Source organism: Pristis pectinata, chromosome 9 (genome assembly GCF_009764475.1).
Source record: "Pristis pectinata isolate sPriPec2 chromosome 9, sPriPec2.1.pri, whole genome shotgun sequence".
Classification (NCBI taxonomy): Eukaryota; Metazoa; Chordata; class Chondrichthyes; order Rhinopristiformes; family Pristidae; genus Pristis; species Pristis pectinata.
In genome coordinates, this window is record NC_067413.1 from 101,893,024 (window position 1) to 101,916,156 (window position 23,133).

General features: G+C 47.3%; 1 protein-coding gene and 8 non-coding genes across 9 annotated transcripts in view; 4 read left to right on the plus strand and 5 right to left on the minus strand.

The window, feature by feature from the left end:
* Positions 1–209: 209 nt before the first annotated feature.
* trnaa-agc (transfer RNA alanine (anticodon AGC)) lies at positions 210–282 on the minus strand. The gene has a single exon. It is a non-coding gene; the product is annotated as a tRNA-Ala (tRNA).
* Positions 283–2,118: 1,836 nt separating this feature from the next.
* trnar-acg (transfer RNA arginine (anticodon ACG)) lies at positions 2,119–2,191 on the plus strand. The gene has a single exon. It is a non-coding gene; the product is annotated as a tRNA-Arg (tRNA).
* Positions 2,192–3,431: 1,240 nt separating this feature from the next.
* Positions 3,432–3,517, minus strand: trnay-gua (transfer RNA tyrosine (anticodon GUA)). The gene is given in 2 exon segments: positions 3,432–3,467; positions 3,481–3,517. It is a non-coding gene; the product is annotated as a tRNA-Tyr (tRNA).
* A 2,426-nt stretch (positions 3,518–5,943) lies between these two features.
* On the plus strand, positions 5,944–6,016 carry trnar-acg (transfer RNA arginine (anticodon ACG)). The gene has a single exon. It is a non-coding gene; the product is annotated as a tRNA-Arg (tRNA).
* A 1,259-nt stretch (positions 6,017–7,275) lies between these two features.
* On the minus strand, positions 7,276–7,361 carry trnay-gua (transfer RNA tyrosine (anticodon GUA)). The gene is given in 2 exon segments: positions 7,276–7,311; positions 7,325–7,361. It is a non-coding gene; the product is annotated as a tRNA-Tyr (tRNA).
* A 517-nt stretch (positions 7,362–7,878) lies between these two features.
* On the minus strand, positions 7,879–7,951 carry trnaa-agc (transfer RNA alanine (anticodon AGC)). The gene has a single exon. It is a non-coding gene; the product is annotated as a tRNA-Ala (tRNA).
* Positions 7,952–9,788: 1,837 nt separating this feature from the next.
* Positions 9,789–9,861, plus strand: trnar-acg (transfer RNA arginine (anticodon ACG)). Its single transcript has one exon. It is a non-coding gene; the product is annotated as a tRNA-Arg (tRNA).
* A 4,725-nt stretch (positions 9,862–14,586) lies between these two features.
* On the plus strand, positions 14,587–14,669 carry trnam-cau (transfer RNA methionine (anticodon CAU)). Its single transcript has one exon. It is a non-coding gene; the product is annotated as a tRNA-Met (tRNA).
* A 6,296-nt stretch (positions 14,670–20,965) lies between these two features.
* The window catches only part of LOC127574527 (chondroitin sulfate proteoglycan 5-like), a 61,998-nt gene continuing 59,830 nt past the window's right edge, over positions 20,966–23,133 (minus strand). The window contains exon 5 of the mRNA XM_052023570.1: positions 20,966–21,434. Within this exon, the coding sequence (XP_051879530.1) occupies positions 21,279–21,434 (156 nt within the window). The 3' untranslated portion in view covers positions 20,966–21,278. The remainder of the gene's footprint in view (positions 21,435–23,133) is intronic.

Sequence of the window (23,133 nt, forward strand, 5' to 3'; positions counted from 1 at the left end):
GCTCAGATCGACATTCATGCTTGATTGAAGCGGCAATTGGCTGGTCTGCGTCCATCGTTTCTCCTCTCAAACCACTTAGACCCAGCAGCTCACAACCTCTGCAGCAACTGACAGGATTTACTGTCCCTCCTCCCTCTACCACCTTCAGTATATCGAGCAAACTTTTGCCAAGCAGATGGCCCGCCGTGCCTCTGAATCCAAAAGAGGAATGGAGAATGCGGGCATCGATCCCGCTACCTCTCGCATGCTAAGCGAGCGCTCTACCATTTGAGCTAATTCCCCACCACTTTTGCCTCTCTTTCTCTTCTTCACTCTGCACCACAACCAATCGTCTTCCAGGTCTTAGCATTCGCAGCAAATCTAGCTACAGCCATGCAAAAAGAGGAGATGATTTCAAGCTTGTGCAAGTACACCGATCAGCGGTAGGGAGCACCTAAGCGGACCAGCAGAAAGCCAGAAGCAAGCTTCTCTGCGTACACTCTTTGCTCTCCACATCTTCAGCCTTCCAGCCATGCTATCTGTACACATCCAGCAGCAAGCTGACACTTGCAGCTGCCGACTCCTGCAGAGGGATCGGGCCAGTGGCGCGATGGATAAAGCGTTTGACTACGGATCAGAAGATTGTAGGTTCGACTCCTACTTGGCTCGTTGTCTTGCTTTGCTCCATTTTTTGCAAGCCCTGCCTGCTGCCTTCTTGCCCCCTGCTGCCTGGGCAAATGCCTTCTCCACACTGACGCTTCTTAATCGCAGACACACTGCTCAGATCGACACAGACGCTTGATCTCAGCGGCAACCGGTTGGTCAGCATCCATCGTTTCTCCTCTCAAACCACGTAGACCCAGCAGGTCTCAACCTCTGCAGAAACTGACAGGATTTCCTGTCCCTCCTCCCTCCAGCACCTTCAGCATATCGAGAAACACATCGAGCAAACTTTTGCCTTGCGGATGGCCCGACGTGCCTCTGAATCCAAAAGAGGAATGGAGAACGAGGGCATCGATCCCGCTACCTCTCGCATGCTAAGCGAGCGCTCTACCATTTGAGCTAATTCCCCAACACTTTTGCCTCTCTTACTCTTCTTCACTCTGCACCACAACCACCACTGCATGCATGCCACCAAATGCATCAACATACACGCATTCCCCCAACAAAGCAGGTAATTATCCACAAACATGAACACTCACACTTCCACCGCAACTATTGCTGACACACTGCACAGCACACCATCTCCACCTTATCCTCAGCAAATCACATCATTCAACTCCGCTTTTCAACACATAACTCCCGTGGCAGCTAATGCCCATTGCTTCAGCACTCTCAATCGTCTTCCAGCTCCTAGCATTCGCAGCAAATCTAGCTGCAGTCATGCAAACAGAAGAGGTGACTCCAACTTGCGCAAGTACACCGATCAGCGATAGGGAGCACCTAAGCGGACCAGCAGAAATCGGCTCAGGGACCGGCCACAATGCCCCAAGATGTCTCAGGTTTCAAGCTCGGCCTGCAACTGCGAGCTGTGGCTTCAGATTCTAGCACTCCCTGCTGGTATAACCTGCAAGTGCCGAAAATCGACTGCCTTGTCCAGGCTGCAAACTCAGATATCAAGAAAGTTATGCCTCTGCCATTGTGCTCAGTTGTCACACTGTATACTTGCCGTTGAGCTGACAATTCTAACGTCTTTTTGCTTGCAGAACAGTCAAAGCTGAGACAAGTGCTACTGCTTCAGCAGCATGCTTGAAGAAATAGCATTCTGGAATGCTACCTTGTGCTTCGCTGGCCTTGGGTATCCTGTGATTTCATGTGAGTGCATTCCTTCCGCTGACTTGCCTCAGCCCTGATCTGAGCATCACCAAACCAACCGCTCGCACCGTGATTCGGCAATTGGTGCTTCACCGAGCAAAACGAGAGCCGCTCCTTGGATGCGGAGTCCAATCAGCGACATAAGGATGACAACACTTCCACTACAGTCCTCCGTTCTACCAGCTGAGCATTCAAAGCAAAGCCAGAAGCAAGCATCTCTGCGTACACTCTTTGCTCTCCACATCTTTGGCCATCCGTCCACGCTATCAGTCCACCACCAGCAGCACGCTGGCACTTGCAGCTGCCGAGTCCTGCAAAGGGCTCGGGCCAGTGGCGCAATGGAGAACGCGTCTGACTACGGATCAGAAGATTGTAGGTTCGACTCCTACCTGGCTCGTTGTCATGCTTTGCTCAATCTTTTGCAAGCCTTGCCTGCTGTGTTCTTGCCCCCTGCTGCAAAGAAAAATGCCTTCTCCACACTTTTGCTTCGGAATCGCAGGCGGACTGCTCAGATCGACACTCACGCTTGATCTAAGAGGCAACTGGCTGGTCTGCGTCCATCGTTTCTCCTCTCAAACCACGTAGGCCCAGCAGGTCTCAGCCTCTGCACAAACTCACAGGATTTCCTGTCCCTCCTCCCTCCAGCGGCTTCAGCATATCGAGCAACACAGCGAGCAAACTTTTGCCGAGCGGATGGCCCGACGTGCCTCTGAATCCAAAAGAGGAATGGAGAACGAGGGCATCGATCCCGCTACCTCTCGCATGCTAAGCGAGCGCTCTACCATTTGAGCTAATTCCCCAACACTTTTGCCTCTCTTTCTCTTCTTCATTCTGCACCACAACCAGCACTGCATGCCTGCAACCAAATGCATCAACATACACGCATTCTCCCAACAAAGCAGGCAATTATCCACAAACATGAACTCTCACACTTCCACCACATCTATTGCTGATACACTGCGCAGCACACCATCTCCACCTTATCCTCAGCAAATCTGATCATTCAACTCCGCTTTTCAACCCACAACTCCCGCGGCAGCTAATGCCCATTGCTTCTGCACTCTCATTCGGCTTCCAGCTCTTCGCATTCGCAGCAAATCTAGCTACAGTCATGCAAGGAGAAGAGGTGACTCCAACTTGTGCAAGTACACCAATCAGCGGTAGGGAGCACCTAAGCGGACCAGCAGAAATCGGCTCAGGGACCTGCCACAATGCCCCAAGACGTCTCAGGGTTCAAGCTTGGCCTGCAACTGCGAGCTGGGGCTTCAGATTCTAGCACTCCCTGCTGGTATTAGCCTGCAAGCGCAGAAAATCGACTGACTTGTCCAGGCTGCAAACTCAGACATCAAGAAATTTATGCCTCTGCCATTGTGGTCAGCTGTCAGACTGAATACTTGCCATTGAGCTGACAATTCTGTCTTCTTCTTGCTTGCAGACCAGTCAAAGCTGAGACAGGTGCTACTGCTTCAGCAGCATTCTTGACGAAATAGCGCTCTGGAATGCTACCTTGTGCTTGGCTAGCCTTGGGTATCCTGTGATTTCATGTGAGTGCATTCCTTCCGCTGACTTGCCTCAGCCCTGATCTGAGCAGCACTATCCCACCCGCTCGCACCGTGATACGGTAAAACGAGAGCCGCTCCTTCGAGCCGGAGTCGAACCAGCGACCTAAGGATGACTACACTTCCACTACAGTCCTCCGCTCTACCAGCTGAGCTATCGAAGGAAAGCCAGGAGCAAGCTTCTCCGCGTACACTCTTTGCTCTCCACATCATTGGCCTTCCGTCCATGCTATGTGTCCACCTCCAGCAGTGCGCTGACACTTGCAGCTGCCGACTCCTGAAAAGGGCTCGGCCCAGTGGCGCAATGGAGAACGCGTCTGACTACGGATCAGAAGATTGTAGGTTCGACTCCTACCTGACACGTTGTCATGCTTTGCTCAATCTTTTGCAAGCCCTGCCTGCTGCCTACTTGCCCCCTGCTGCCCGGTCTAATGCTTTCTCCACACTTATACTTCTTAATGGCTGACGGACTGCTCAGATCGACATTCATGCTTGATTGAAGCGGCAATTGGCTGGTCTGCGTCCATCGTTTCTCCTCTCAAACCACTTAGACCCAGCAGCTCACAACCTCTGCAGCAACTGACAGGATTTACTGTCCCTCCTCCCTCTACCACCTTCAGTATATCGAGCAAACTTTTGCCAAGCAGATGGCCCGACGTGCCTCTGAATCCAAAAGAGGAATGGAGAATGCGGGCATCGATCCCGCTACCTCTCGCATGCTAAGCGAGCGCTCTACCATTTGAGCTTATTCCCCACCACTTTTGCCTCTCTTTCTCTTCTTCACTCTGCACCACAACCAATCGTCTTCCAGGTCTTAGCATTCGCAGCAAATCTAGCTACAGCCATGCAAAAAGAGGAGATGATTTCAAGCTTGTGCAAGTACACCGATCAGCGGTAGGGAGCACCTAAGCGGACCAGCAGAAAGCCAGAAGCAAGCTTCTCTGCGTACACTCTTTGCTCTCCACATCTTCAGCCTTCCAGCCATGCTATCTGTACACATCCAGCAGCAAGCTGACACTTGCAGCTGCCGACTCCTGCAGAGGGATCGGGCCAGTGGCGCGATGGATAAAGCGTTTGACTACGGATCAGAAGATTGTAGGTTCGACTCCTACTTGGCTCGTTGTCTTGCTTTGCTCCATTTTTTGCAAGCCCTGCCTGCTGCCTTCTTGCCCCCTGCTGCCTGGGCAAATGCCTTCTCCACACTGACGCTTCTTAATCGCAGACACACTGCTCAGATCGACACAGACGCTTGATCTCAGCGGCAACCGGTTGGTCAGCATCCATCGTTTCTCCTCTCAAACCACGTAGACCCAGCAGGTCTCAACCTCTGCAGAAACTGACAGGATTTCCTGTCCCTCCTCCCTCCAGCACCTTCAGCATATCGAGAAACACATCGAGCAAACTTTTGCCTTGCGGATGGCCCGACGTGCCTCTGAATCCAAAAGAGGAATGGAGAACGAGGGCATCGATCCCGCTACCTCTCGCATGCTAAGCGAGCGCTCTACCATTTGAGCTAATTCCCCAACACTTTTGCCTCTCTTACTCTTCTTCACTCTGCACCACAACCACCACTGCATGCATGCCACCAAATGCATCAACATACACGCATTCCCCCAACAAAGCAGGTAATTATCCACAAACATGAACACTCACACTTCCACCGCAACTATTGCTGACACACTGCACAGCACACCATCTCCACCTTATCCTCAGCAAATCACATCATTCAACTCCGCTTTTCAACACATAACTCCCGTGGCAGCTAATGCCCATTGCTTCAGCACTCTCAATCGTCTTCCAGCTCCTAGCATTCGCAGCAAATCTAGCTGCAGTCATGCAAACAGAAGAGGTGACTCCAACTTGCGCAAGTACACCGATCAGCGATAGGGAGCACCTAAGCGGACCAGCAGAAATCGGCTCAGGGACCGGCCACAATGCCCCAAGATGTCTCAGGTTTCAAGCTCGGCCTGCAACTGCGAGCTGTGGCTTCAGATTCTAGCACTCCCTGCTGGTATAACCTGCAAGTGCCGAAAATCGACTGCCTTGTCCAGGCTGCAAACTCAGATATCAAGAAAGTTATGCCTCTGCCATTGTGCTCAGTTGTCACACTGTATACTTGCCGTTGAGCTGACAATTCTAACGTCTTTTTGCTTGCAGAACAGTCAAAGCTGAGACAAGTGCTACTGCTTCAGCAGCATGCTTGAAGAAATAGCATTCTGGAATGCTACCTTGTGCTTCGCTGGCCTTGGGTATCCTGTGATTTCATGTGAGTGCATTCCTTCCGCTGACTTGCCTCAGCCCTGATCTGAGCATCACCAAACCAACCGCTCGCACCGTGATTCGGCAATTGGTGCTTCACCGAGCAAAACGAGAGCCGCTCCTTGGATGCGGAGTCCAATCAGCGACATAAGGATGACAACACTTCCACTACAGTCCTCCGTTCTACCAGCTGAGCATTCAAAGCAAAGCCAGAAGCAAGCATCTCTGCGTACACTCTTTGCTCTCCACATCTTTGGCCATCCGTCCACGCTATCAGTCCACCACCAGCAGCACGCTGGCACTTGCAGCTGCCGAGTCCTGCAAAGGGCTCGGGCCAGTGGCGCAATGGAGAACGCGTCTGACTACGGATCAGAAGATTGTAGGTTCGACTCCTACCTGGCTCGTTGTCATGCTTTGCTCAATCTTTTGCAAGCCTTGCCTGCTGTGTTCTTGCCCCCTGCTGCAAAGAAAAATGCCTTCTCCACACTTTTGCTTCGGAATCGCAGGCGGACTGCTCAGATCGACACTCACGCTTGATCTAAGAGGCAACTGGCTGGTCTGCGTCCATCGTTTCTCCTCTCAAACCACGTAGGCCCAGCAGGTCTCAGCCTCTGCACAAACTCACAGGATTTCCTGTCCCTCCTCCCTCCAGCGGCTTCAGCATATCGAGCAACACAGCGAGCAAACTTTTGCCGAGCGGATGGCCCGACGTGCCTCTGAATCCAAAAGAGGAATGGAGAACGAGGGCATCGATCCCGCTACCTCTCGCATGCTAAGCGAGCGCTCTACCATTTGAGCTAATTCCCCAACACTTTTGCCTCTCTTTCTCTTCTTCATTCTGCACCACAACCAGCACTGCATGCCTGCAACCAAATGCATCAACATACACGCATTCTCCCAACAAAGCAGGCAATTATCCACAAACATGAACTCTCACACTTCCACCACATCTATTGCTGATACACTGCGCAGCACACCATCTCCACCTTATCCTCAGCAAATCTGATCATTCAACTCCGCTTTTCAACCCACAACTCCCGCGGCAGCTAATGCCCATTGCTTCTGCACTCTCATTCGGCTTCCAGCTCTTCGCATTCGCAGCAAATCTAGCTACAGTCATGCAAGGAGAAGAGGTGACTCCAACTTGTGCAAGTACACCAATCAGCGGTAGGGAGCACCTAAGCGGACCAGCAGAAATCGGCTCAGGGACCTGCCACAATGCCCCAAGACGTCTCAGGGTTCAAGCTTGGCCTGCAACTGCGAGCTGGGGCTTCAGATTCTAGCACTCCCTGCTGGTATTAGCCTGCAAGCGCAGAAAATCGACTGACTTGTCCAGGCTGCAAACTCAGACATCAAGAAATTTATGCCTCTGCCATTGTGGTCAGCTGTCAGACTGAATACTTGCCATTGAGCTGACAATTCTGTCTTCTTCTTGCTTGCAGACCAGTCAAAGCTGAGACAGGTGCTACTGCTTCAGCAGCATTCTTGACGAAATAGCGCTCTGGAATGCTACCTTGTGCTTGGCTAGCCTTGGGTATCCTGTGATTTCATGTGAGTGCATTCCTTCCGCTGACTTGCCTCAGCCCTGATCTGAGCAGCACTATCCCACCCGCTCGCACCGTGATACGGCAATTGGTGCTTCACCGAGTAAAACGAGAGCAGCTCCTTCGAGCCGGAGTCGAACCAGCGACCTAAGGATGACTACACTTCCACTACAGTCCTCCGCTCTACCAGCTGAGCTATCGAAGGAAAGCCAGGAGCAAGCTTCTCCGCGTACACTCTTTGCTCTCCACATCATTGGCCTTCCGTCCATGCTATGTGTCCACCTCCAGCAGTGCGCTGACACTTGCAGCTGCCGACTCCTGAAAAGGGCTCGGCCCAGTGGCGCAATGGAGAACGCGTCTGACTACGGATCAGAAGATTGTAGGTTCGACTCCTACCTGACACGTTGTCATGCTTTGCTCAATCTTTTGCAAGCCTTGCCTGCTGCCTACTTGCCCCATGCTGCCCGGTCTAATGCTTTCTCCACACTTATACTTCTTAATGGCTGACGGACTGCTCAGATCGACATTCATGCTTGATTGAAGCGGCAATTGGCTGGTCTGCGTCCATCGTTTCTCCTCTCAAACCACTTAGACCCAGCAGCTCACAACCTCTGCAGCAACTGACAGGATTTACTGTCCCTCCTCCCTCTACCACCTTCAGTATATCGAGCAAACTTTTGCCAAGCAGATGGCCCGACGTGCCTCTGAATCCAAAAGAGGAATGGAGAATGCGGGCATCGATCCCGCTACCTCTCGCATGCTAAGCGAGCGCTCTACCATTTGAGCTAATTCCCCACCACTTTTGCCTCTCTTTCTCTTCTTCACTCTGCACCACAACCAATCGTCTTCCAGGTCTTAGCATTCGCAGCAAATCTAGCTACAGCCATGCAAAAAGAGGAGATGATTTCAAGCTTGTGCAAGTACACCGATCAGCGGTAGGGAGCACCTAAGCGGACCAGCAGAAAGCCAGAAGCAAGCTTCTCTGCGTACACTCTTTGCTCTCCACATCTTCAGCCTTCCAGCCATGCTATCTGTACACATCCAGCAGCAAGCTGACACTTGCAGCTGCCGACTCCTGCAGAGGGATCGGGCCAGTGGCGCGATGGATAAAGCGTTTGACTACGGATCAGAAGATTGTAGGTTCGACTCCTACTTGGCTCGTTGTCTTGCTTTGCTCCATTTTTTGCAAGCCCTGCCTGCTGCCTTCTTGCCCCCTGCTGCCTGGGCAAATGCCTTCTCCACACTGACGCTTCTTAATCGCAGACACACTGCTCAGATCGACACAGACGCTTGATCTCAGCGGCAACCGGTTGGTCAGCATCCATCGTTTCTCCTCTCAAACCACGTAGACCCAGCAGGTCTCAACCTCTGCAGAAACTGACAGGATTTCCTGTCCCTCCTCCCTCCAGCACCTTCAGCATATCGAGAAACACATCGAGCAAACTTTTGCCTTGCGGATGGCCCGACGTGCCTCTGAATCCAAAAGAGGAATGGAGAATGAGGGCATCGATCCCGCTACCTCTCGCATGCTAAGCGAGCGCTCTACCATTTGAGCTAATTCCCCAACACTTTTGCCTCTCTTACTCTTCTTCACTCTGCACCACAACCACCACTGCATGCATGCCACCAAATGCATCAACATACACGCATTCCCCCAACAAAGCAGGTAATTATCCACAAACATGAACACTCACACTTCCACCGCAACTATTGCTGACACACTGCACAGCACACCATCTCCACCTTATCCTCAGCAAATCACATCATTCAACTCCGCTTTTCAACACATAACTCCCGTGGCAGCTAATGCCCATTGCTTCAGCACTCTCAATCGTCTTCCACCTCTTAGCATTCACAGCAAATCTAGCTACATTCATGCAAAGAGAGGAGCTGACTTCAAGCTTGTGCAAGTACACCGATCAGCGGTAGGGAGCACCTATGCGGACCAGCAGGCATCATCTCAGAGACCTGCCACAATGCCGCAAGACGTCTCAGGCTTAAAGCTTGGCCTGCAACTGCGAGCTGGGGCTTCAGATTCTAGCTCTCCCTGCTGGTATTTACCTGCAAGCACGGAAACTCGAGTGCCTTGTCCAGGCTTCAACTCAGACATCAATAAAGTTATGCCTCTGCCATTGCGGTCAGCTGTCACACTGTATACTTGCTGTTTAGCTGACAATTCTGTCTTCTTCTTGCTTGCAGACCAGTCAAAGCTGAGACAGGTGCTACTGCTTCAGCAGCATGCTTGAAGAAATAGCGCTCTGGAATGCTACCTTGTGCTTGGCTAGCCTTGGGTATCCTGTGATTTCATGTGAGTGCATTCCTTCCCCTGACTTGCCACAGCCCTGATCTGAGCAGCACTATCCCACCCGCTCGCACCGTGATACAGCAATTCGTGCTTCACCGAGTAAAACGAGAGCCACTCCTTCGAGCCGGAGTCGAACCAGCGACCTACAGATGACAACACTTCCACTGCAGTCCTCCGCTCTACCAGCTGAACTATCGAAGGAAAGCCAGAAACAAGCTTCTCCGCGTACTCTCTTTACTCTCAAATTCTTTGGCCTTCCGTCCATGCTATCTGTCCACCTCCAGAGGTACGCTGACACTTGCAGCTGCCGACTCCTGCAAAGGGCTAGGGCCAGTGGCGCAATGGATAACGTGTCTGACTACGGATCAGAAGATTGTAGGTTCGACTCCTACCTGGCTCGTTGTCTTCCTTTGCTCAATGTTTTGCAAGCCTTGCCTGCTGCCTTCTTGCCCCCTACTGCCCAGGCAAATTCCTTCTCCACACTTACGCTTCTTAATCGCAGACAGACTTCTCAGATCGACTGTCACGCTTGATTTAAGTGGCACCTGGCTGGTCTGCATCCATCAATTCTCCTCTCAAACCATGTAGACTCAGCAGGTCTCAGCCTCTGCACAAACTGACAGGATTTTCTGTCCCTCCTCCCTCCAGCACCTTCAGCTTATCGAGCAACACATCGATCAAACTTTTGCCAAGCGGATGGCCCGACGTGCCTCTGAATCCAAAAGAGGAATGGAGTATGTGGGCATCGATCCCGCTACCTGTCGCATGCTAAGCGAGCGCTCTACCATTTGATCTAATTCCCCATCACTTTTGCCTTTCTTAATCTTCTTTACTCTGCACCACAACCACCACTGCATGCCTGCAACCAAATGCATCAACATCCACGCATTTACCCAACAAATCAGGCAATTATCCACAAACGTATACTCTCACCCTTCCACCACAACTATTGCTGACACACTGCACCTCATCCTGCACACCATTAGCAAATCTGGTCATTCAACTGCAGTTGTCAATACCCAACACCCGCATCATTTTACGCACATCCCCCAATATAGCAGGGAATTATCCATGAACCAATATACTTGCTGTCAGGTCTGTTGGAGCTGCTGCGGAGGGTTTGAACTTCTTTGACAGTGGGATGGGAACCAAAGTGGTTGGTTAGCTTTTTTTGCTTTTAGTTTAGAAATAGATGCAGCGTTTTAAAAGAGTGTGAGGAAGGATTGGCCGTTGTAAGGGCAAAATTGCAGTCAGTTGGATGGGCTGAAGTGTTCAACAAGTATCAGGAACTAGTGTGATGAACTTAGAGCATGGTTAATTACATTCAACTAAGACGTTGTGGCCATTTCAGAGATTTGGCTGTGTTACGGACTAGGTTACTATTGGTGAATGTCTCTTTAAGATAGAGCATAGTTGGGTGTGTGTGTGGAGTGCTTATGTCAACAAAAGATAAAGGACGGAATGACGTTGAAGGAGTCAGAGAGAGAGAGAGGAGAGAGAGAAGAGAGAGAGAGAGAGACACCAGCCGCTAGTTTCTCTATCGATGGATGAGAAACAATCACTGTGTCTGTCACTACAATCCACGTATGGAAATTGGGAGTAATCCGGTGGAGTTCACTTCGTTGCTGACCTGTGCAGGGAAACAGGTATTTGTGTGGACGACCACGATTCGGATGCTTTTCGGGGTGAGGAAGTCACTACCGAGTAAACACTGAGGTGTCGTTTGGGTTCCATCGTGGAACATTTGGATTTCGTAATTACTCTCTCTGTTCTCTCTACATCTACGTCTTATCTTCAGACAACGGTGGTTGTTCAAGAAGCTTTTGCTCATGGCTTTCTGAACTGAACTTTATGAACCATTCCTGGACTTAGAGTTTGGGACTTTGCCACACACACACAACGAGTCTGGTTTTGGGGTTAATGTTTAAGGTTTAACATTTTTATTTCTAACATTCTAACATTTTTACTTTTATTTTTCTTATTATCATAAGTAGTTATTAATAAAGTAGTTTTTCACACTTATCACATGACTCGGAGTGTTTCTTTTGTTGCTGGTTCATAACAGCTGTCACAAGGGCAGGAATGGCTGCTGGATATTCCAGGGTTTAGATGGTTCATAAGGGACGGGAATGGAGGTGAAAGAGTTGGCTGGGGTGCGGCTTTGCTGATCAGGGACAGTATCACAGCTTTAGAAAAGGATGACCTTGTGGAAGGATCATCAACTGAATCTGTGCGGTGGAAATCAGAAACAAGAAGGGAGTGATCACTCTATTATGAGTATTCTAAAGACCCCCCAGTAGCAGCAGAGACACTGAGGAGCAGATCGGGAGGCAGATATTAGAATGGTGCAAAAATAACAGGGTTATTGTCATGGCTGATCTCAACTTCCCTAATATTGATTGGCACCTCCTTCGTATAAAGGGAATAGATGGAGCAGAGTTTGTTCGGAGTGTTCAGGAAGGATTCCTGACACATTATGTGGACAGGCCAGCTGGAGGAGAGGCAATTCTGCACCTGGTACTCAGCAATGAGCCTGATCAGGTTTCATATTTCTTTGTGGGAGAGCATTTTGGAGGCAGTGACCATAACTCCTTGACCTTTACCACAGCCTTGGAGAGGGATCGGAGCAGATGATATGGGAAAGTATTTAATTGGGGGAGGGGGAATTATGATGCTATTTGGCAGGAATTTGGGAGTGTAAGTTGGGAACAGATGTTCTTGGGGAAGTGCACAACAAAAATGTGGAGGATGTTTAGGGAGTACTTGCATGGGGGTTCCGGAGAGGTTTGTCCCATTGAGGCAGGGTAAGGATGGTAGAGTGAAGGAACCGTGGTTGACAAGAGATGTAGAATATCTTGACAAGAGGAAGAAAGATGCTTACCTGAGGTTTAGAAAGCAAGGATCAGACAGTGCTTTGGAGAGTTAAAAATTAACCAGGGGGATCTTAAGAAGGGGGCATGAGAAGACCTTGGCAAGTAGGATTAAGGAAACCCCAAGGCGTTCTACAAGTATGTGAAGAGTAAGAGGATGAAATGCGAAAGGATAGGGCCTATCGAGTGCAGCAGTGGGAAAGTGTGTATGGATCCAGAAGAAATAGCAGAGGTACTTAATGAATACTTTACGTCAGTATTCACCACGGAAAAAGATCTGGGGGATTGTAGTGGGGACTTGCAGTGGCCTGAAAAGCTTGAGCATGTAGATATTAGAAAAGAGGTCGTGCTGAAACTTTTGGAAAGCATCAAGTTAGATAAGTCGCCGGGACCGGATGAGATATACCCCAGGTGGCTGTGGGAGGCGAGGGAGGAGATTGCAGAACCTCTGACGATGATCTTTGTGTTGTCCATGGAGACGGGAGAGGTTCCGGAAGATTGGAGGGTTGAGGATGTTGTTCCCTTATTCAAGAAGGGGAGTAGGGATAGCCCAGGAAATTATAGACCGGTGAGTCTTACCTCAGTGGTTGGTAAGCTAATGGAGAAGATCCTGAGAGGCAGGATTTATGAACATTTGGAGAGGTATAATATGATTAGGAATAGTCAGCATGGCCTTTTCAAGGGCAGGTCCTGCCTTACGAGCCTGATTGAATTTCTTGAGGATGTGACTAAGCACATCGATGAAAGGAGAGCAGTAGATGTAGTGTATATGGATTTCTGCAAGGCGTTTGATAAGGTACCCCAGGCGAGGCTTATGGAAAAGGTGAGGAGACATGGGATCCAAGGGGACATTGCAGTGTGGATCCAGAACTGGCTGGCCCACAGAAGGCAAAGAGTGGCTGTTGAAGGGTCGTATTCTGAGTGGAGGTCGGTGACCAGTGGTGTACCTCAGGGATCTGTACTGGGACCCTTACTATTTGTGATTTTTATAAATGACCTGGATGAGGAAGTGGAGGGGTGGGTTAGTAAGTTTGCGGATGACACGAAGGTTGGGGGTGTTGTGGATAGTTTGGAGGGCTGTCAGAGGTTACAGAGGGACATAGATAGGATGCAGAGTTGGGCTGAGAAGTGACAGATGCAGTTCAACCCAGATAAGTGTGAAGTGGTTCATTTTGGTAGGTCAAAATGTTGATGGAATATAGTATTAATGGTAGGACTCTTGGCAGTGTGGAGGATCAGAGGGATCTTGGGGTCCGAGTCCATAGGACACTCAAAGTGGCTGCGCAGGTTGACTCTGTGGTTAAGAAGGCATATGGTGTATTGTCCTTCATCAATCGGGGAATTGAATTTAGGAGCCGCGAGGTATTGTTGCAGCTATATAGGTCCCTGGTCAGACCCCACTTGGAGTATTGTGCTCCGTTCTGGTCGCCTCACTACAGGAAAGATGTGGAAGCCATAGAATGGGTGCAGAAGAGATTTACAAGGATGCTGCCTGGAATGCGGAGCATGCCTTATGAAAGCAGGTTGAGGGAACTCTGCCTTTTCTCCTTGGAGAGACGGAGGATGAGGGGGGACCTGATAGAGGTGTATAAGATGATGAGAGGAATTGATAGGGTAGATAGTCAGAGGCTTTTCCCCAGGGCTGAACTGGTGGCCACAAGAGGACATAGGTTTAAGGTGCTGGGGAGTAGATATAGAGGAGATGTCGGGGTAAGTTTTTTACTCAGAGAGTGGTGAGTGCGTGGAATGGTCTGCTGGAAATTGTGGTGGAGGCTGATATGATAGGGTCTTTCAAGAGACTGTTAGATCGGTATATGGAGCTGAGTAAAATAGAGGGCTATGGGTAAGCCTAGTAATTTCTAGGGTAGGGACATGTTCGGCACAGCTTTGTGGGCCGAAGGGCCTGAATTGTGCTGTAATTGTTCTATGTTCTATTTGAACCCACCTAGCTGCCCAATTTGCTCATGTCCACTGCCTGTTACCATATTAAGTGCCTTCTTGTAAATTTTAAAAAATTTTTTTTTATTTTACAGCACGGTAATAGGCCCTTCCGGCCCAACAAGCCTGCACTGCCCATTTTAAACCCAAAATTAATCTACCCGTACACCTTTAGAATGTGGGAGGAAACTGGAGCACCTGGTGGAAACCCACGCAGACACAGGAGAACGTACAAACTCCTTACAGACAGCGACCGGAATCGAACCCCGATCGCTGGCGTGGTAATAGTGTCGCACTAACCGTTACGCTACCATGCCGCCCTAAAGCAAACTCTTAGCGCAGTAGGCAGCGCATCAGTCTCATAATCTGAAGGTCCTGAGTTCGATCCTCAGAGAAGGCATTGCTGATTCTTTAATGGTTTTATTCACTCAGGAAAATCAACAGGTCTTGCATCCTACAGCACAATAAAGTATATGCTGTCCCTCATGATCCCAACACCACATCATATACCGATCTCGAGCGAGAGATTGGTGGCAAGTTCGCAGACAGCTGCTGTCACACTTGCACCCTGATCAAAAAGGGCAGTGGAGAATGCAGGACTTCATTCCACAATCTTTCACCTGCTGAACAAGCACCGTACCATGCAAGCTGATACACCCATACCTGTTATGCTCTTCAATTTGTTTGCCTAGCATTTGACCAGTAGTGCAGACACTCAAGTTGCTGTATGACAATGCACACAGTCCTAATTCAGGTCACCAAACTGGAAAAGTAAACTCACTCTCTCCCTCCACAGATAATGCTGCTGCACTGGGTAAAGGTGTGAGCGTGAACCTGAGCTTCTGCAGGGGAGGTGAATGAGGGGCCAGTTGAAGATCCACAGTTCTTGCCTTCTCTGGCACTTTCCCCTTCCTGCTCCAACGCACACGCCCATCTTGGTATTGGTATTTGTTTATTATTGTCACTTGTACCAAGGTACAGTGAAAAACTTGTCTTGCATACCGTTCGTACAGATCAATTCATTACACAGTGCAACAGGGTAAAAACAATAACAGAATACAGAGTAAAGTGTCACAGCTACAGGGAAGTGCATTGCAGGTAGACAACAAGATGCAAGGTCAAACACTGAGGAAACAATTGCATGGCGAGCTTGTTCATCTTGCAGCAGCCCCTCAGTGCAGGCCCACAAGTTCCTGCACAGTCATTCTTCAGATAGTCAACCAGAAAAGTAAATCTCAATTGTTCCTATCTCCAGCAGGAGGGGCAAGCAGCGGCTGTGCTGACTGTGAGGGAGTGGCTGAGTACCCTTGCTGACTGATGGAAAATATATCTTGTTTTAAGATATGTGCTGATACTTTTGTCACTGGCACTTGTGGCTGGTGGAAAACTGTATACTTTCTGCTCTGTCTTGTTTAACACAAGGAGATTGGGCACTGGGATCAAGCAGTAATGCAGCGAACAGACATACTGAAGCAGAGGTGTTGATTGGGAACCAGCGCACATGAACATTCAAAATGACACTCCTGCAGTCTATTCAATAATGAATCTATTCACTTAAGCAAGTTCAGCCAAATGCTATTGGTGGAAAACACCACCATGCTGTAAGTCCATTCTGGTAAGATCTTAGAGAGACTCAGACAAAAGTAGTGCATAGTGCAACTCAATGGACAGTGGCTACAGTTACCCATCATTGTCGTAAAGTGGGAAAAATGGCCAACATTTTGGGATAGACTGGCTGAGACAACTTAACACATTTAGAGGAATACTTTCAGCAACATTGTTCAAAATTGCACATTGAAACACTATTGGAAAGGCATGATAATGTGTTCAATAATTGGTACAATGACATACACTAAAACTCTTAACCTGGCAAGCTCAGGACTTTGGTGGTGCAGGGCCGGTAGATTTTACAACTAATGTACATTATTCCTACTAATAACTCAATATATTTTAACTTTTTTTAATTACATAGTAATATAGTACACATTCCAATGAAACTAACAAATCTGAAGGGAGCACAAGAACAGGAGCCCCAGTAGTTTAAAGGCAACACAGGAATCACTGGAATCTTTAGATTAAGGGGAGTGTGGGAATCAGAGCTCAGTGAGTTTAAAGGAAGCACAGAACTGGAGCCCCAGTTATTCTAAAGATGGTGTGGGAAATAGGGCCTCAGTCAATTTAAAGGGAATGTGGGAAACAGTTCCCAGATTAATTTCAAGGGAGCATGAGAACTAGGGCCCCACTAGGTTTAAAGGGAACATAGGAAACAGAGCCTTGGTGTATTTCAAGAAAGTGCAGGAATCAGGGCCCCAGTGAGTTTAAAAGGAGTGGGGAACTAAGAACCCATAAGTTAAAAGGGAGCAAGGGAAATGGGGCCCCATTGAATTTAAAGGGAACACAGGAACCAGGATTGTGATGAGCTTCAAGGACGCATGGGAAGTGAGGCCCTGGTGACTTTTCAGAGAGTGCAAGAACTTGCACTTTATTGTCTACCTGCACTACACTTTCCCTATAGCTGTTACACTTTTTTCTGCATTCTGTTATTGTTTTACCTTGTACGACCTCAACGCATTGTGTGTTGAATTGATCTGTATGAACAGTGTGCAAGACAAGTTTTAACTGTACCTCAGCACATACGACAGTAATAAACCAATACCAAATGGGGCCCTGGTTGGTTTCAAAGGAGCATGGGCACTGGGTCCCAGTGAATTTCAAGGGAATGCTGGAACAGGGACCCAAGGTATTTAAAGGAAGCACAGGAAACATCACTTGGCAAGCCTGATGCTGAACAATTGGGATTTACTTATACAAGTGAACCCCAATTGACAGGGGGCTGCATTCCCAGAAAGCCTCATCATTTGTGCATGCACCAAGAGAATGTGAAAATAAAATAAAAATTGACACAAATTCAACGAGAACAAATTTTTTATTCTGCATCTCAGGTTTTTGGTAGTGACTTGTGAATTCCATAAGGGCAAATTCCTGTTACGTGAACTGCTATAACAAGGAGTCACCTGTAGTCAATAATGGATTATTGGAGTTTTGCTGTAACAGGTCACATGGAAAGTCAGCCTTTTGCAAAGCCAGACTTGTCCCATTTTATGTAAGGAGACATGATGAGAAGTAACTGGGCAGGGTCGGCTGATGTGCTTGTGAATACTGAGACTACAAAGTCATGTTAATTCAAGATGTAGATGATGAAAAATAACTGCTATTCACAAGACTAGTTAGCAAATTTAGCAAAATCAAAAAAAAATTGACCTGACTCATACCTAGGCACAATTGAATGTCGACAATGATAATCAGCAGTACTTGAACATTAACCTGCACTAAGAACCGTCTTCAAACAGAGATGAAGTAAAATCATGCAAGGATTGGATCAATGTTGTCTAACCAAGATGATATGTTGATTGCCTTGGGTCCAGAAAGAGAAATCTCCTGATGTTGGAGGAAGTGTCCAGGAGATTATATATGAAGCTGCATCAAAGAAAATGCATGCTTTTGCAACAAGCAATTTACCTTGGTTTGAAGGTTGATGCAAATAGTCTAGAACCAGTGAAGAAGATTTGAACCATAGAACAATAGAGCACAATCCAGGCCCTTTGGCCCACCATGTTGTGCTGACCTTCAAACCACAACCCCTTCCTCCCACATATCCCTCTATCTTAAATTCCTCCATATGCTTATCTAACAATCTCTTGAACTTGACCAACGTATCAGCCTCCACCGCCACCCCAGACAGCACATTCCATGCACCAACCACTCTCTGGGTGAAAAACCTCCCTCTGACATCTCCCTTGAACTTCCCACCCATTACCTTAAAGCCATGCCCTCTTGTATTGATCATTGGTGCCCTGGGAAAGAGGTGCTGGCTGTCCACTCTATCTATTCCTCTTAATATCTTGTATACCTCTATCATGTCTCCCCTCATCCTCCTTCTCTCCAATGAGTAAAGCCCTAGCTCCTTTAGCCTCTCCTCATAATGCATACTCTCTAATCCAGGCAGCATCCTGGTAAATCTCCTCTGCACCCTCTCCAACACCTCCACATCCTGCCTATAATGAGGCGACCAGAACTGGACACAGTACTCCAAGTGTGGTCTAACCAGAATTTTGTAAAGCTGCATCATTACTTCGCGGCTCTTAAACTCGATCCCACGATTTATGAAAGCTAACATACCATAAGCTTTTTTTAACTACCCTATCCACCTGTGTGGCAACTTTCAGTGATCTGTAGATATGAACCCCCAGATCCCTCCGCTCCTCTACACTGCCCAGAATCCTGCCATTTACCTTGTATTCTGCCTTGGAGTTTGTCCTTCCAAAGTGTACCACCTCACACTTCTCTGGATTGAACTCCATCTGGCATTTGTCAGCCCAGCTCTGCATCCTTTCAATATCACTCTGCAAGCTTCGACAGCCCTCCACACTATCCATAGCACCACCAATCTTTGTCTCATCTGCAAACTTGCTAACCCACCCTTCCACCCCCTCATCTAAGTCATTAATAAATATCACAAAAAGTAGAGGTCCCAGAACCAATCCCTGTGGAACGCCACTAGTCACAGCCCTCCAATCCGAATGCACTCCCTCCACCACAACCCTCTGCTTTCTACAGGCAAGCCAATTCTGAATCCACACAGCCAAGCCCCCCCTGGATCCTTTGGCCTCTGACCTTCTGAAGAAGCCTACCATGCAGAACCTTGTCAAACGCCTTACTAAAATCCATGTAGACCACATCTACTGCACTACCCTCGTCAATCTTCCTGGTCACCTCCTCAAAGAACCCTATCAGGCTAGTGAGGCAAGATCTTCCCTTCACAAATCCATGCTGGCTGTCCCTAATCGGTCCATGATTCTCTAAATGGTCATAGATCCTATCTCTAAGAATCCTTTCCAGTTGAGTTTCCAGGAGTTGAGATCACCTGTGTACCAAAACCAAAAAATGTGGCTCAGCAAAAGTCATTCCCAGGGATGGTGCAGTATTACACAATTCCTTCCAGATAGTGCTCATGCCAAGGATTCAAAGACTGAGAAAGGACGTGAAGCAAGGAGCAGCTCGGAAACAGGTCTTTTGGCCCACTGAGTCTGCAGTGACCAACCACCCATTTGCATTAATCCTACATTAATCCTATTTTTTTTTATTCTTCCCACATTCTCATCAACTCCCTCTAGATTCTGCCACTCACATACACACCAGGAGCAGTTTACAGCGGCCAATTAACCAACCGACCTGCATATCTTTGGGATGTGGGAGGAAACCAGAGGCAAATGCAGTCACAAGAAGAATGTACAGACTCCACACAGACAGTAACAGAGGTCAGGATTGAACACAGGTCTCTGGCAATATGAGGTAGTGGCTCTACTAGCTGCACCACTGTGCCTGCTCTTGTATGATAGATGATAGTCTAGAGAAACTCATTGCTTTTGCTTCTCACACCCTCACAAGGAATGAGCAAAATTATGCACACAAGAGTGAAGTACTTGGAATCAAGAAATTCCATCAGATTTTACTATGCAGATCTTTGATCCATACAACAGCTAATACACCACTATAATATTAAACTACTATAGATCTTCTATGCCAATATGGTAAGAACAAGGATGAAAAGATAGACACTGTCATGACCTGTCAGGCCTTGGATTAGAAGATTATAGCTTGAACTCCTATCTGGCCCAGTCTTACAACATTTTATATACAGTTTTTAGGTAGCTTGCTGGGTGCCTTATTCTGGCACGTGGCCTGACTACTGGCAGAGCAAGTGCCTTCTTAGCACAGTAAGCAGCATTACAGAAGTTCCTGAGTTCAGTCCTCAGAAGGCATTGGACCTCATCTTTGCAGCCAGGAAAATGAACAAATTGTCAAAAGATTTGCTACTCCTTGTTCTCCTGCAACTCAAAACATGGTGATATTGATTTATGTGACCCATTCCCTGTGTCACTGCCTTCACGTTATCCCCTATTCTGGAGGTCCAAGGAAGGATGTGTCTGTGCATAAGACTCCAGAGAAAATAGAGTGCGTTTTCAATGCCAAACTGATCTTGATTAACCCATCACCCCCTGTGTGGGATGCTTAGTGAGACAGGCATTGGTGAAGAAGGGCCCTGGCCCATTGAAAGCTGCTGGTCTTTTAGCTAATAGACATGTCCCCAGTCAGTCGTTGCCAATTTGCACACTCCAGGAGTCAAATCTCAATAAACTATACACGGAACGTGTATAAAGTTCGGTGTAAAGGCTACCCACCACACTTAACATTATTTTGTACCCAAGTAGCATTGTAAAGACATGTATCACACGCAGGACCGGGAATATATTGATTGAACCCACGTTGTTCGGCCTTTGGGTGAACTCGTGTATGCAAAAAAAATGGAAACAAGTAATTCATTTAGTCAAAAATAAATTCTAGGACAGCCTTCCACTCTTCCTGTCGACTTACTGAGGGAAAGGACGTCTCGCTGGGTCACCGTGTGCTTTGCCCGCGTCCGGCGCGGCGTCCAGCTGCCACCAACCGCGCCCAAACCCGGCGTTGAGCTGCCGCCAACCGTGCCCAAACCCGGCGTTGAGCTGCCGCCAACCGCGCCCAAACCCGGCCCAGCCGCGCAATGAAAAACGTCGGACCACACACCCACGCAACATACCAGTAAATTTAAAAAGATTTATTTCAATATTGTTTTTTGTTTTCTGACTCTCACTTTAATCAATAAACGCAGGTGCGATAAAAGATATAGCCAGAGACCCAGAACAAAAACTCAGCAACGAATGTAAATCACGTCATTAGAAATGCAGCACATGGTCAATTTAAGCCGGGGGGGGTCACAATTCAGCTCAAGGGAGGTTTTGTTTTGTGTTTTATGTCTTTTTTGTCAAACGAATAACAAAGGATTTCTTGTAATTATCTCTCTTTACATATATATATTCATATAAAATACATCAAAGCATGCTAAGCGTTCCATAAGGCAGGGAAGAAACAAATGTATTATAAAAAACACTGCACATTTGTTGCCACCGATTTACATCATGTTGTTCTGCAGCGAATTTACCTCAGCGCTCGCACTCTCCTTGTTGTCGTGTTTCGGCGTCCAGTTGTTTTGCACATTGAATGAGTCCTCGTCTTTCGGGCAGGTTTTTAATGACTCGTGGATTTTATTTTGTCCATTCACGTCGTCCTGGAGATATAATTGGTTCAAAACAAAAAACCAACAGAGAGGGAAGAAGAAAACAGAACGTTGTAAAAATATTAAGCTGTTCCTGAGAGTGGAGCACAGTCACACCAGTGGGTCATATAGGGTTTGAGAATGAGGAGCATCTACTAAGCCTCCGTTCACTTGTAAATTACTTTATTAATCTGGGAGAGAAAGTGAAAAAATTTGAGTCTAGACATTTTATGTTAAAGCAATACTGTCAAACTCTGATTAAAATCATCCCTCAGTTCCTAACGGGCCTCAAATTCTGTAGGGTATGAAAGATAAGGGAATTATTATAACACAATTCCACATATCAAAGGTTGATGAGATAAAGCCCTGTCCATCAGATTTCATGCAGAATGAATGGAGAGAGAAGAAGCCAATTTTTATTCTGTCTATTGCAGTGGAACAAGAAGAGGGTGGAAAATGGAAGTTCTGTGTTCCATTGGCAATGGGAGTGAATGGAAAAAATTTTGTTCATTTGGACAATACAATTGGACTGGGTAAGAAGTGGTTTGCTCTTTTGAGGTACAAGTCAATGGAATTGATTGGGAATTGATTGCTTTAGTGTGACAACATATAATTAGGTTAGACAAGAAGAGGCTATTCCATTAGGATTCTTTGCAGTGACTAAAGTTTTAATCATAAAGATTGTATTCATTGCAATTCTACACATTGCAAGACAACAGGAAAAGATTTGGAACCTTTATGATGTTCTCTATGTCCATATGTGAAAATATTTCTTATATAATGCAGTTAATGGAAGGGAATTTAGTCCATTGGATTCTACAATGGGAGTGAATGAATAGGAGTTTATTCCATTTGAATTCCACACAATAGGAAGCAACCTTTTGCAACATGATTCCATACAGTGATGGAGCACAAGATGAGACTTTGGTTGAGATAAGTAGTTACCTGAACTGTAGCAGCAGATAATATTTTAATGTGAATACAAGACAAGTGTGCTTACAGATCTTACTACTGTTGATGCCTTACCCTTTATATGGGCAAGGCATCAACATCTTTTCATTTTGATCATTTTTTAAAGTTTTATTCAGTTGTAGCAATACTTTGCATTCAATGACCATTGTGTTCCATTAACAAAGGACATACATAGGTCAAAATGAATCATTCATTAGCCTGTAGGCTACTACACTCAATAGGTCAATACCAGCTGGCTTTAAGTTGTGCAGCTAAAACACTGAAAATAGAAAAACATAAAAAAAACTTAGACAATGTGGTGTATAGGAGGCCATTTGGCTCATTATTAAAGAGCTGTCCATGCTGACAAAAATGCCTCTCTACACAATCCCATTTACTTGCATTAGGCCTCTACTCCTTTCCTATCCAAGTACCTGTCCAAATGCCCTTTAAACATTGTAATTGTATCTGCCTCTGCCACCTCTTCTGGCAGCTCATTCCAGGTATTCACCACCCTCTGTGTGAAAAACTTACCCTTCAGGTCTCCTTTAAATTTCTCCCCCTCACCTTAAACCTATGCCCTCTAGTTCTATACTTGCTGCCCTGAGAAAAAGACTGACTTTCTATCCTATCTATGCCCTTCATAATTTTATAAAGCTCTATGAGGTCAAACCTCAGCCTCCTATTTCCAGTGAGAATAAACTCGGCCTTTCCAATCTCTCCATATAACTACAGCCCTCCATCTTAGGCAACATCCTGG